General features: G+C 43.7%; 1 protein-coding gene across 1 annotated transcript; it reads right to left on the bottom strand.

The window, feature by feature from the left end:
* Positions 1–426: 426 nt before the first annotated feature.
* LOC116406742 lies at positions 427–5,682 on the bottom strand. Its single transcript, XM_031891526.1, has 4 exons — positions 5,383–5,682; positions 4,223–4,332; positions 3,405–3,620; positions 427–885 (listed from the first exon to the last, which is right to left on the bottom strand). The coding sequence occupies exons 1-4, from the start codon at positions 5,676–5,678 to the stop codon at positions 752–754; spliced, it is 756 nt and encodes a 251-aa protein (XP_031747386.1). The 5' UTR covers positions 5,679–5,682; the 3' UTR covers positions 427–751.
* Positions 5,683–14,971: the final 9,289 nt, after the last annotated feature.

Genomic DNA, 14,971 nt, shown 5'->3' on the forward strand with positions numbered 1-14,971 from the left:
CACTCTGCAGCTCCAACCTGGCCCAAGGAAAGTCTCCCATAGGGCTCAATGTCACTCTGAAGCTCCAACCCGGCCCAAGGAAAGTCTCCCATAGGGCTCAATGGCACTCTGCAGCTCCAACCTGGCCCAAGGAAAGTCACGATACCGAAGCTTGAATGAATCCAAAACTTTCGTACTTGGCGCAACAATACGATTTTGTCGCACAAATTTTGTTGCAAAGTACGGAAAAAGTCACAAAAAATACGAAAAAGTCGCCGAAAATATGCCAATCGAACGCTCGGAGCGTTCGTGGATTAGTAAATGTGCCCCTTAGACTCCCATAGACTCCATTTTAATCAAATAATTTATATTTCTAAAATTGATTTCTCTTTTCTCTAAAATAATAAAACAGTACCTTGTACTTGGTCCCAACTAAGATACCATGAATCCTTATTGGAGGAAAAGCAATCCTATTGGGTTAATGTTTTTTTAGTAGACTTGAAGTACAGAGATTCAAAGTACAGAACAATTCCTTATTCAGGAAAACCTCAAGTCCTGAGCATTCTGGATAAAGGGTCCAATACCTGCATTTACGCGTACACAATGCACAGGGATACTATAAATGGCACTATTTCATACAGTGAATAACAGACTGAGGGGCAGAGTATGAGGCCCAGATGTACCCCAGCAGACCACCTGTTATTGGTAAGAGAGCAGCCAATAAAAATGCAGGGCAAAGCAGCTCAGGGGTAGGAATTCTTGCTTCTTGTTGTTAAAGAGTGTAAGAATAAGTCTTTCTGGGATCTTTCTTTCTCCAGAGCTGGAAGCAGATCGAGCACCAGAGCTGGGGCTCCGGGATAATCTGGACTCCTTCGTAGGTTTCAGTGGAACGTAGAGAGCAGGTACCTAGGAACACAGCAGAGGAAGAAGGGTCTTACAGCAGGTCTGCACTAGTTGGGCTCATTTAATAACTAGGTAATTAAACACACAACCCCCAGGCAGGAGGGCAAAGCAAAACTCAAATTAAATGTATTTACTTTACCTTTTATAGTGAAAAATGAGGGTACCTTATTGTGTGCATTGAATTTTTTTCTTTGGATATCTGCCTTGGGCAAGGAGCTGCCATATTAGTGACCTCGACCTTGATATCTTCTATTAAGCTTCTATTAATATGTTTAAAAACAAAGGAAAAATGTATATACCTTCCCTGATTTGAAAGCACAATGTCGCCCCCTAACAGCTGTGGTCAGGAAAATATGCCCCTACTGATGTCAAAACTCATGTCAAGTGCTTGGGGAGCTATGTAACATTGAGTCCTGCATGCTATGTATGAAGTGGCTGCCAGCCCTACCTTAGGCAAATCACTCTCTCTGCTCCGCCATGTCTGGGCCTCAGATTCATAATGTGCCCACAAAGGCAAAACAGCCCCACACAGGCTGAATATAAATAACAGGTCTATGGCAGTGCACAGCAGCCATGATGGCATTTGCCAGAGTTTCCATATTGTCAGGCTGGCAATCCTGGATTCTACATCACAGTGCAAAGTACCATTGAGACCATAAACTGGGATAATTTGCAGAAACAAGGCAGAATTATGTCTGTGCAACTACATCCCAATACCTTGCCACTTAGTGCAAAATACCATATTTATAGCCATTATTAGGAGACCATTTTTTCAATGGAAAAGGTAGATGGGGTGAAGCCAAAACCAAGTTACTGATGCCATACTAATTTTTCATGACAAAAAATAGGTGGTTCACCTTTAATGTTCAGTGTGTCACAGAATGGCCAATTCTAAGCAACTTTTCATTTGGTCTTCATTATTTATTTTTATAGTTTTTAAATGATTTGCCTTCTTATTCTGACTCCTTCCAGATCACTGACCTCAGCAGCCATAAAACTATTGCTCTGTGAGGCTACAATTTCTCCTGTTCATATTCCACTCTCTCATTTAAACGACTCCCTGGTTGCTAAGGTAATTTGGACACAAGCAACCAGACAGCAGCTAAAATTCCATACTGGACAGCTGCTGAAAAAAAAGCTAAAAAACCCAAAAAACACAAATAATAAAACATGAAGACCAATTGCAACCTGTCTCAGAATATTACTCTGCAGAATACTAAAAGTTAACTCAATGGTAAACAACCCTTTTAATGTGCAGAGAAAATCAATGCAGCTCCTAATTGCTATTAATGTGGCTGTTTCTCTGATGTGAATCAGACAGAGGGAAATGTATAAATAGCATAGCATTGTTGGGAGTTATTTTTATCAGTCATCCAAAACAATGCGGGGCTATTTTTACTTGTATTGCACTTATGATTCATGTTTGCACACAAGACATCAAAACCGTTGGCAGAGATATGAAGCAGCATTACTGAGCATTACTGAGCATTACTGAGTGAATGCAGGGCCACGAGTGCCCAATGCCTAATGACTTTACCAATTAGTCTCTTTTTCATTTTGCTGCTAATCTGATTTAAAATTCAATCTGGATATTTCAGCTTTCCCTATCCCTAAACATCCAAAGACTGGCCATAGACAGTCACTATTTAGTGGGCTGGTGGGGGGCTGTATGGGCCTCTGTGTACTTTAAATGCCAGGGACTATTTTGAATCCCAGTTCAGACCTGGGCATGCCCATCTCCCATCCCCAACAACCTAGTAATCACCAAGAACTGTTTATGGCAGACAAACAGATAATTATAGGACATATCAACCCCTAAAATATTTTTTTTGTCTAATAAAAGAAAACATAATTACAAGCAACTTCCCATCAGTCTGCTGGCTTGTGTTACATTGTTGGCAAAAAAATTAAATTTTGGGTTGACTTGAAATGGATGCCAAGTAGCTTATTCAATACTATAATCTATGGTGAAGTTTTGCTGGGCTAAGGCCATGCTAGTGCTGGGCGGTATACCGTAAAATACCGAATACCGTTTTTTTTTTAAAAAACGATATTCATTTTTTAAATACCCCCATACCGGTGATGATCGGGTTGCGCCCCGTGCGTACATGACGTCAGTATGAACAGGCGCCCCGTGCGTACGTGACGTCAGTACGCACGGGCGCAACCTGAAGTGGCAACAGAAGTGGCACGGGCCGCATCGCTGCTCCCTCTACTGGCGCCTCACTGGTACAAACCTCCCAAAATTGCACATTCCAAGTACAGAACTGCATGAAGCAGTGCTTCATATACCGATTTAGAACCTGAGGAATTGTACCAACACGAGCCTTTCCATATATTTTCAACTTTGTTCCCTGTGGATTAAATACTAATTGTCTCAATAGCAATATTTAGGGGCCCTGGCCACCAATGTTAATTGGAAAAAAAATACCGTCAAATACCGTGATACCGATATAATTTTGAAAAATACCGTGATATATATTTTTGGTCATACTACTCTCATTAGAAACAATCCCACTTACCGAATGTAAAATACAACAGGGCAGACACAGCAAACATAATAAGTATGATGGTCCCGGGGCCGACATCTTGGGTTGGAAACCTGCCAGGACACACGCAAGGGCTGTGCACAAACATCTCCAGCCTATCTGGACTTTCTGTCGTGGAGGGGAAGGTGACAGAAGTTGTTGTGCTACAATTAAAGTGCACCGTGCTCCTAAAATGGCTACCAGGTATGGCTGAAAAGAGAGACGGGAGAGAGATGGGAGTTCCAGTCCTATGTAAGGGAGTTTTAACTTTCATTAAGGTATAGTGCTTCATATTTTGTTGGCCTATATAAATAATTATGATGATGATGATGATGATGACGAAAGCGGGGCATAGAAAGCTTTGTACAATTTGGCCACCTATGTAGTGGGCCAAATCGGGCTGATATGAGTGTGGAGATTCAGTAGGAGAGGAAAGTATCAATGTAAAGTTGAGGAGAAGAGAGATATATGGAAGCAAACAAGCAACAAAATGGAGGGGGGGTAAGGTAGGTAGAATATCCAGTATTCACTTTATTACTATACTCATGACATTTTCTGTTGGAGGTTGGGACCAATTTGCCCTTTTTATCATTCCATGGATGAAGCATAGATACGTGAGGTAGGGCACAGCGATTTTCCTTGGTTAACCCACCCAGTCTAAACAATCGCTCTAATATGATCTAACTGACACCCACTGAATGGCAGAAACAAATGTCGTTTGTGCACATAGAAACCTGATTGAGAGCACCAGATCATGCTGTGGGAAGGAGGCAGACAGAGCAGTATTGTGCATGAGGGTATGCAGCACTTACCTTGATAGGTCACAGACAGGATTCTGCTCTCATTACTGTACATGAATTCATTACCCTCGTGCTGCCCATATCCGGTGTAAAGGAGTGCTTGCCTTGGGTTCAGAGAATCCCTAAAAACAAAGGAGCATGACATGCATGCTTTAGAGCCACCAATCCCGAAAGGGTAAGTCTGCCTTTAAATGTGACCGCTTATGGGTAGACCAAGCATTTATAAGATTTTATCTTGGACCTGATTCCCTACTACCCAACTCCACTTCTGCCCACAATAGCATGGCTCCAGGGTGCTAAGCTTGCTTGTAAGTGAAGACATTGTAAATTCATTACCTTTTGAGCCTGTTTAGAGGAAAACATGTGCCACATAATGCAGCCTATAGACCTTGTGCTACTACAAAAGCAGACAGCTTGCCTTTATATAAATACATTTGCTTTATCAGTCACCTGACGTAATGCTACTAGGCAGGCCAAAACAGTATGGTTCTGATCAGATCACATCTCTCTGCCTATGGGTCAGTTGTTGGATTGGTGCAATGTGGCAATTCATACAGTGGCACAATATCTGACAAACCAGCCTGTGGTTAAAAATTTGCTCCATGTATCATCATGTTGTTTTCTTTTGCAGCTCTGCAGTCTGGTTGTTAGAGTAACTCTCATCCCAACAACCAGGCGGTGGTTTAAGTCACACAACAATAGAATGGAAAACATCTTTAGACTACTGTAATACAGAAAAAAATAATCCAGGCAGAGCTAATGGCTATTTAGACTGTAAGGGTGGCTAAAGCTGCCGACGGCCTGTGTATGGGGCCTTGAGATCAACTTTTGGCCATATATCAGCCCAACAGGTTTAATAATCCTTTCCAACCAAGGAGTGCAGCGGCGCATTCATGTGGTCCTCGTCCCAACAGCCTGTATCCCAGCAATGTGATCCAATCATTTGGCCCAAGGGCCGAACAATCAGATCAGTCTGATATTGGCCACCTTAATATTAAGCGCATATCGGGGAAAGATCTGTTTGTTTGGCGACCTCTCCAAACCAGCGGATCTTACAGTATTTGGCCATCTTTACTCCCTGCAGCCTCACATGAACACTGGGGGGGGGGGGGTATTAGAAAGGTCATTCCTACTTTAGTATAGGTGTAAAGGGGACTGATAATTCTTGTTACCTGGTTACGACACAGACAGCCACGTGCGAGCAGTTCACAAGAGCAGCAGGTTCGCTGAAGGGGAGACAAGGGCTGAAAGTGACCCACTGTTCCATCACGATACCCCCTACATCCCTCTGCACCTTCATCTCCCTAACTAGGAAGCCCTCTGAGTCTCCGAGGGCAGCCAGGTCTATGACCCCAGATCCGTCCTTCATCAGGCACTTGCATGGATTCACTCGGATGCATCCAGATGGGTCCCCCAATGCCAGACTTAGGGAGTAGAGCAGAGAAATGTAAAACACCATCATCCTCATATATCCCCACAGCACTGAGCAGCGACCTCTAGCACCTGGGTGACAAATACCAACACGCCGGCCCTGCCCTAATAACCCTTAACTTTCATGGCAGCTAAACATGGAAAAAGACAACAACAAATGCAATGAGAAATGCTTGCAGAGAAAGAGAAATACGTTTAGGGAACTGCCTTTTTATGTTCAAATAGCCCAAACTTTAGCTCCTGGTACATAAAACAGTTATAGTTATAGTTCCAGAATAGTATCTCAGAGAGAACCCCAAATCTGACTTAATGAGCCCAACCCACAGTTTTAGAACTATGGAGTTACTCCTTCAACCAATTAAAATATACCAGCAGATCAGAACTGGTCAGTACTGTACATTTTAGGGCATTTCACAGCATTTCAACAGATGCCATTGATGTTAATACACGTCTAGGGACCCATAGGGTTAATATGCCCCTATGGCTTAAATCCCTACTATTTCCTATAACTTCCTGTTACTGGGCAAAGCCCCATATCTAGTTTGATATTAGCCTTTGTGCCTTATTGGTTTAAAGGTAGACCACCCCCTTTGCACTGTAATATAGTGTTTAGCAAAGGGGTGGATCCTCCTCTATGGCTGCATCTGTTGACTCAGGTGGAAGTTCCACTGAGCCTGGGATCAACAGGGCCCCAGTAAGCCATATACTCTAAAGAACCCACTAACTTTATTCGGGTAACAGGGACCCCATGATGGAGGATTTGCTAGAATAGCAGAACATCTTTAAAAGCACTTTCTTGAAAAGTGAGATAGTCAGTCTAGACAAAAAGAGCAGCTTCTGGCTCCAACCAGGAGAGATTAGCTGGGAATACTCTTCCTTATAGACACTGTTGCCTTACTGCAGGACCATGGTTAAGATGCAGGAATCAGGTTAGTTCCTATCCCTGATCCATAGTCGGTTGTTTGGGATCTGTAACCGCTAAGGCATACATCATAAGGACCTGAGATACTTGTCCAGACTACTCTCCACAGTGGTGCCGTGCCGTTTGGCTGTCTTTACCCTGCCCACCCTCTGTAGAGGTGGGATAAACTGGTGGACACCATCTCTTTCTATCCTCTGTGCCTTTGTCAGCTAACTCCTCTGAGTGAGTATTGCAATAACCCTGTGGATTATTTGCCTTGGACAATAAACAAGTTAAGTTCTGTCTGTTTTGTACGGCAAAAGAACCTTCTGGCGTCCATTCTTTCAATTACTTTGCACACAGCCTAAGTGAGTTGTAGTTGCCTATCTAGCTGGTATTGCCTGTTTTCACAGCCAAATCGGGGTTACACACATTATACCAGCAATAGGGGTAAATTATTTTACTGCTGGTTCTGATTCTTGAAGCACTGTAGCCGAAGCTGCCCAGCAAAAACTCCCCAATACTTTACATTCACATTGTTAGAAGCAGCAGTGCAAATAATAGTCAAATACTGCTTTCAGTAGCAACTACACTTACAAATAGTTACATTTTCTGGCATTATGCAAAAAAAAAGGGGTTCCCCTTTAGGGAGCTGTGGTTCCTGTGCTATACAGGAAATGTGGCAACTGATATGCGGTGCATCAAGGCAGAAAGGCTGGGGGTTAGCACGAAGGAGAGGCCTTGGCAGCCTTAGGGGCAATCTTCACATTTGCCCTTTATACCGACTATATAAAAAAATAACATACACTGTATATGCATGCCATGATGCTAAATACTTCTCAGGTTTTGCCCCAACCTGCTGCCCACACCCTTCCCTCCCCAGCTGAGAACATTTCTCTTTCTCCTTATTCTCTCCGAATGTATGAAGAAATATGTCACTTTGGGGCCCACACCCTCAAACCCTGACATTGTGAAGGAATATGCAGGATCCAGTACTGTGTCAGAACCGCTACTGTCTAAGCTTTGCTCTAATTATACATACATGGGTGTGGAACCCAACTGGCTTAAGGGAAGGAATCCTTTCATCCCCACAGCATAAATACAGGCAGTTACCCCTTTGAAGCGATAAAGGTGCAATTAGAGAAGCCCCAGACCAATAGGGGCCTGAGAAAAGCAACATCAAGTACCAAGTACCCGCATCAAGGGCAACTATCCTGCGCCTTTACAGTACAGAGTGCAGTAACACCCTTGTTCCACATTCCCTAGCACCCTATGATACGTCCGCAACAGGAAATACAAGCTCCTGGCAGCCATCAATTCTGAGTTTTACAGATTATGCCAAGGCAGTGACGGGCAGATGACAGGTAAAACAGGACTGTCCTGATGTAAACCATAAATGTTGGCACAGGCAAACACCCTTGGGTTACGTGACCTGGCTAAATGGGGTGCAACTGCCCATACGGCAGACCCCAGGGTCACAAAGGGGCCTGGACCGCGGGGTCTGCTGTACTGTAGTCCCCCCTCCTCGGCCCCTCCCCTACCTTTTTCTTAAAAGAGCAGCACAGGCCAGGAGGTTCAATGTGGTGTGGGCCTGTGGTGTGGGCCTGGAGGGATGGGACTGTTCGTGGAAATAACTCTATATGGCTATGAACCTGCGCACCCTGCCTTTTCCCCTCCCAGACTAACAAGCAGGAAACCTTTACACTCCCTTTGCGCATAAAGGGGCACATTTACTTCTATGGAGCCCCTTGAAAAACTGTCCTGCCCAGTTCAAAGCCTCTGTCCAAGTTTTATAGTTGTAAAACCAGACAAAATTTCCTTCAATCTCAACTAGTAGTTAGGCAGGTTATATATAGGCATTATGGTTGAACTTGATGGACGTATGTCTTTTTTCAACCCCACTTACTATGTAAGTGTTTGTATGTCATAGCCCTGCCCACAATGTCACTGGCCTGTCCCCAAACGTCACCAGCACACGTCCCAACATTGCCCCTAATATCATAGGCCCCACTCCATTGGCCAGCTTTTGCTGCCACCAAATGTGGCAACTCTAAATGAAAACAAATTTGTGATTGGTAGCTGTGGATTTATGCACTGGGACAAGGGCAAATGGGCAGTGCAAGTAAATGAGCCTGAAAGACTGTGCACGCTGAGACTACAAGCAGAGAATCCCATCCCCTCCCCTCCATTCTATGGATAGTGTACCAATGATAAAAATGCCTGTGGCAAGCAGCTCACTAAATGCCAGTCCTCTTTATGTCCCTCCATCCCTGCCTCCTTTTATATGGTGTGCATTATATCCCATTATTAACTAGTGACTTGGCGCCATCTACTGGAGAAGACACCACATTTAACCACACTGTAACCCAGTTCACATACAAATCAGAAACTTCAGTTCCCACTGTTGATGTCAATATGTGCTATGACACCCATATAAATGCCTGATCCTTCTTTCTCTTACTGACTTAAGGACTCATTTATGTATTCCACTGACCCAAGAGATGGAAGCTGGTACTCTAGGGGGTGTGAAATTGTGGCCCCTAGGACCTGTACACAATGTACAGTGTAGGCTAAGCCAGAGGCTCCATCATGGGTGTACATGGGTTACAACTGTCAGAGGCCCCATGGCAGAGAGGGGCCAGTAACAGACCTGTCAGCCAGTGTCAGTAATTTGCACCTAAATCATAACACACATGTATAGAAAAGCTTAGAATCATCACCCAAATCAGTAGAGCAGGAAGAACGCTTGGGGATCATGGATAAAGAAGACACAATCCCCCCCACATCTTTGTTGGCATCTCTGATTACAGAAGTCTGATTGCTGCTTTTCCCAGCATTTCGGTGCCTACTTTCCTGTTCTCTGTAAGAAATAAGTGCCCACCTCCTTATCTCACTCAAAAAACTTATAGGCACTCAAAGCCTGCAAGATGCTGCTTTGGGAAGAAAGAAGCAAAGCAACAATATGTCTGAATGATTATGCTTATTCCTCTTTTACCTCTTGTGGTAAGAAAATACAGTCCCCCCCAAAGAATGTGGAAATTATGCCATGAAGCCCTGTGCCAAATAACATCTCCCGCAGCTTCCATTGCCCATGCAAGCCATTCCCCCTGATACTCAGAGTTGTTAGAGACAACTCTGCTCTGAGTATCAGCCAGAAGGCCCTACATGGGCAATGGAAGCTGCGGGACATGCAGCCTGAGGGGTGCCCTACTTTGGATCCCAACGCTTACTTTTTCAGCACTGGAGTGGGGTATAAGAGAGGCCGCATCCCTAGGGCAGAGAGCAGAATTGTGCTCCATGCACTAAAAGAGACAAATTTAAAAATTGGAAATTCAGTACTAAAACGCCTCCCCCACCCAGTGCCGGATTTCTCATCCGGGCGCCCCGAGCCCGCCCCGTTTGCCACAACCCCCCCACGCGATCGGACATTTAAACTCACATACTGAACAGTCAGGAGAAGTCCGCATTGCTCTTTATGGAAGCAAAATTTTGGTGTGGTCAGCCAACGTGCTGCCCCTACATTTGTGCCGCCCTAGGCCTGGGCCTTTGTGGCCTCGCCACAAATCCGGGCCTGCCCCCACCCCTAGTCTGACCCCCTGCCAGGAAATGTGCTCTCACCCTTGGGCCTCCGTGGGTGTGCTTGGTGACTCCAGCAGGGGCAGTCTAGGAGCAGTCACACCTGCTGCTCCCCTCGTAGTTACACCACAGAGATGGCATCAACCACCAGGGTTGGCCTGTAGGGAAAGTTCCATTTAGGAGCCTATATAAGGATGTGTACAGCAAAGCATTTCCTCTTTTGACCTAGTAACATGTACAGTGAGTGCAGACATACCAAGTCAGACCAGAAGGGAGCAGGGCTTTGTCAGAATTGCTAGTTAGAAGAACTAAGCATTAACAGCTCATTCTAGGAGTGAGAGTAGATAGCAAGGACAGTCCAAGTTCCAACAAGGGTAAGATTTTGGGGTAGAGCCCCTAGGCAATTGTGTGCCAGGTAAGGAATTTGTTACCATGCAGGTGTAGAGATATTTGTGTAACTGATATATTGCTGGTCAGTTGGCTATGGTCTGCCCCTGTACTGTGAGAAGCTTTCAATAAAGTCTGCTGTGGTTCAACGCAATATTCATGACTACCACTCACAGTAAAGGCCTGTGTTGGTCCCAGGTTGACAACATGAAAGCCTCCGGGTACTATACTGAGTATAATGTCATAAAGAACTGGGGTGTTGCTTGTACTTACTGGATCTGTTGTTATATGCCCCAAGGGAAAGTGCCTCCTCCAAGTGCTTTATGTGCAGATCCTCCCTTTCCTTCCCTGCCATCCTGAACTCCAGCACCTTGGGGGTAATCAGATCCCCTCCTGCATTGCTAAAAAAAACATATTTTTAGCTATTTAGGTCAAGTAGCAATTCTTAGCAAGCTATAGTCCAGACAGTTTTATAGCTCCGGAATGATTTGAATCACAAATGCAGATGCCTCCTCATGCCAAGTGATTTCTTTAAAGGGGAACTCTGGCTTCCGAGCCAAAAATGGTTAAAGAGCCCCACACAACACAGAAACCCCTAATATACCTATCACTGTGTAATCTGTTTAAAAAGTATAAATAAGCCCTCTCAACATAAACCAAATTATTCAAGGACTTAACACGAGAGCAGCAATGGAAAAAATGGCAGCTAGAAAAGAAAACAAACTAGACCTATTTGAAACGACCTGGGGTCCATGGACTACATACCAAGACAAAAAGAATAACCACGAAATACCTGATGGTAGTTCCATTTCAGTAGGCTAATACATAGAGGAGGCCTTCCTCAACATGGTTTTTCTTGTGTATTTCCTTGTGTATTTCCCCCCCTTAATAGAACAGAGGTACTAACCTTCCAACACCAACTAACAAAAGTGGCAAACCTGGTATCAATATAGAAACTATAAGAATCCTGCGACATTATAGTTTATAGAGTTAAATGTTTACCTTTTCTTTGTTCCCCTATTTCCTACCTCACCCCCCCCCCCCCCCCCCACTTCTCTTACCCTCTTACCTAGATCCCGGATGGTAGAATCCACGACATCCCTTTCCTTTTCCTTTTCTCCTAGAAAAAAGAGCACAAATGACTGTTAAAAGAAAAATGTTAACAATGTATAAATACAACACAACTGTAAATTGAAATAGTACAACAGCAATGTTTTATTGATATACCTGTGCAATAAAAAGAAGTTATAAAAAAAAAAGTATAAATAAATACCATTTTATATGCTGCTATATATATATATATATATATATATATATATCCAGCTGCAAAACAGTTCTGCATCATTTGTAATTCTAGCAGGAGAGGAGGGACTAAAACACTGATGTTACAAAGTGTAACAACTCCACAGCTTACAGATAGAATGCAGGAACTACATAAACCACAATGCATTGCACTGTGATGTTTCTGTTCTTAATATCACGTGTGAAGGGGATTATGGGATTTGGAGAATGCAGGCTGATTCTTAAAGTAGTCAGCCAGATCAGCAGAAGACTGTTACCACAACCTTTATCACTGACCAGGGACAAAGGATAAATGTGGTAGCTTGCAGAAGTTGACAAAAAGCAGTGATCCCCCACGTTAACTATATTTACATCTCTATGGCCTTTCAAAAACATAGGTGTTTGTGTGGGATTGGTGAAAAAACAATTGTAAAATTAGCCTCCCCCAATGCAAAATAACAGTGCTAGATTTCTAGTAATTCATTCCCTCATTGGCAAAATTATCAGACAGGATGTCTGGGCACTTTTTCAGTAGCCAGCTGTGCCACCGTGAAAAAAATACCCAACAGCCCCCCATTACCCAATAAATAGTGAGTGTCTATGGCATCTTACAGCAGCCCCTCTGGCATTTGCCACAGATTGCTAATAGGGACCTGGGAGTAACCAATATTTATACCACCAGCAGAGGTGTCCTAGAAACAGGCCTAGCCTTAATGAAGAGGAGTCACTTACCAAAGTTGGCAAGTGCATTCTTTCTTAAAGTGGACCTGCCACCCAGACATCAAAAACTGTATAATAAACATCCTTTTTAATTAAATATAAAACCCAAATTACTTTTTTAAATGAACACATCCATACCCAATATAAAGGCATTTAAAAATCCCAACTGTAAATCAATTATTCCCTAAGGCAGGCAATTACTTTCACTTTCCATTCAGCACTCACTTTCTCCCTCCCATCTCACCATCTAATTGTGTAGCCAGGCACATAAATAAGACTTTGGGGTGCCTTCATAGCCATGTTCACAAAATGGCACCTGCCTGCTTGCTGTGAGTGTATAATTTCAAGACCGAAGGAAAGAAGTTTTATATTATTTATATAGTGTAAGTGAAGTTTATTTTGCTTGACAAAATGAAAAGAATTTTAAATTATTTCTTAGGGTGACAGGTCCCCTTTAACCTTTCTCTCAGGGGACCCAAACTAAGTCAATGAATCAGCTTTGCCACCCAAAATCTGGTGAATAACTAGTCATGTGATTTACTGTAATCACTATTTGCTACTGTAGAAACATCACATTATTAAAAGGCATCATGGGGGACCCACTCTAAACAGCATGGCAGCCCATATTTGGGTCCCAACCCATAAGTTCATGGGATGATGCGGCACCTCATGGGGCTACTTTTTTCTGTTTACAAGTTCGGCAAGGCCTGTACCCTATTAGGCACAAAAAACAAATACATATTGGATCTGCCCAGAACATAGGAGGCTATATCGGACAATTATCGCCAAAAGCGTGGATCTTCAGGCACCTTATGTTATCCTACATAATGTGTGTTTTTACTGGGTGATAGGGAACGGGTTAGCTCTGTACTGCTAATGCCATAACAACTCCAAGGTGAGCTTAGTGTTTTAGCAACCCTTGAACTTGATGCCAGGAGCATTTTCTATGCTATAGAATAAATACCAAAGGAACAGCCAGCAGATTTGAAGTGTTTTTCATTAAAGGAGACATATAGCATAATAAAAAACCAACAAAATGTTGTAGGTAATAATAACTAATATATGGAGCCTGTTATAATCTTGGCTAAAATGATCTTTATTAGAGCACCCAATAGATCCTCCCTGGTCCCTGTTTGTTTCTAATAAGAGGTGGGTGTGTCCTAAACACAGTAGAAGGAGCCAATTATAGCCCTGCAGTTACACAAGCAGACAGGGTCGGACTGGGCCGCCGGGACACCGGGAAAAATCCCGGTGGGCCCCGGCGGCCCAGACCCCACCCTTGCCGGCGTTCCCCCTCCTGAACGCTCCTCCCCTGATTCGTTAAATTTCTACTTTTCTCTGTACATTTTTCTATATTTAGAGAGGCATAATGCACCGGTGCATTCTTGTTTTTTTTAAAGGAAACTTGACACCCTAGGCGGCTAATATAGTGCACATTCTAGTTGGAGGAGACAATTTTTTCTTTATTGCACCCTTTGCCTCACCCAGCAGTAGGCCACCTGCCCTGAGGGGGGGGGAGCTCCTGGAAGAATTGTGCCATAGCTTTCGCTCGATAGGCACATAGGAGCAGGGGTATGACGTAAAGGGCAGGTAAATGGTGGATGTGATGGAGAAATAGGTGGACTGGGCACAGAAAAGGGTGGGGCGGAGGTGGGCCTATGATTATAAGGGTGAAGACACACAGAGCTACTAGTAGCAGCTACTTGTGGCTACTAAAATAGACAATGCTGATCATTTACTGATAATTGTCTCTACATGTGTTTTAGCAGAAGCTATTTTCAGTATTGTCTATGGCAGGGGATTTTCTGGAAAAGTAGCTGCTACTAGTAGCCCAGTGTGTCTGCACCCTAAGGGCTGATCAGAAGTACATTGCCACTAAATTTGTAATACAGGTGCCGGCAAGGCCAGGTAGCAACTCTAGGAACAGGTGCCACAAAAGATTTGGACTCAACCTAAACACTAATTTGCGTATTTAAGAACTATTGCAATAATTACAAAGTAAAGTGGTTTCTGGGCGTTTTGCCCGCAATTGTACCTGTGCAGCAAAATACCCCTAAACTGCTTGTCTGCCAGTCTCTGCATATTCTATTTTTTGTTTGTTTTGTACTGTGTTCACTGGCAACACACACGTACCTGTGTCAGAACATGGGTTAAGAGCACCTTACTAGTGTTGTGTACATTGTCCCTGACTTACAAGAGAGCAATAACTGTAAATGAGAAGGCCATATCCAGAATTGCAGGTACAGCATTTATATATTAACCATTGTCCCACCCCCCCTTCAGTATATTGAGTGCACTGCCCCCAGCTATTTTGCTCTCTTAGCAATAATAACAGACTTGTTTCCCTATCAGCCCTCTACCCTAAGGTTAATGACACCCAGGGCAGCAGGTTCCACCATCTGTTCCGATCTACACCCATAAATGGTTATATATGTGGGCTGGAAGCCAGGAAGCACCGCTCACCT

The sequence above is a fragment of the Xenopus tropicalis genome, chromosome 8 (assembly GCF_000004195.4).
Source record: "Xenopus tropicalis strain Nigerian chromosome 8, UCB_Xtro_10.0, whole genome shotgun sequence".
Classification (NCBI taxonomy): domain Eukaryota; kingdom Metazoa; phylum Chordata; class Amphibia; order Anura; family Pipidae; genus Xenopus; species Xenopus tropicalis.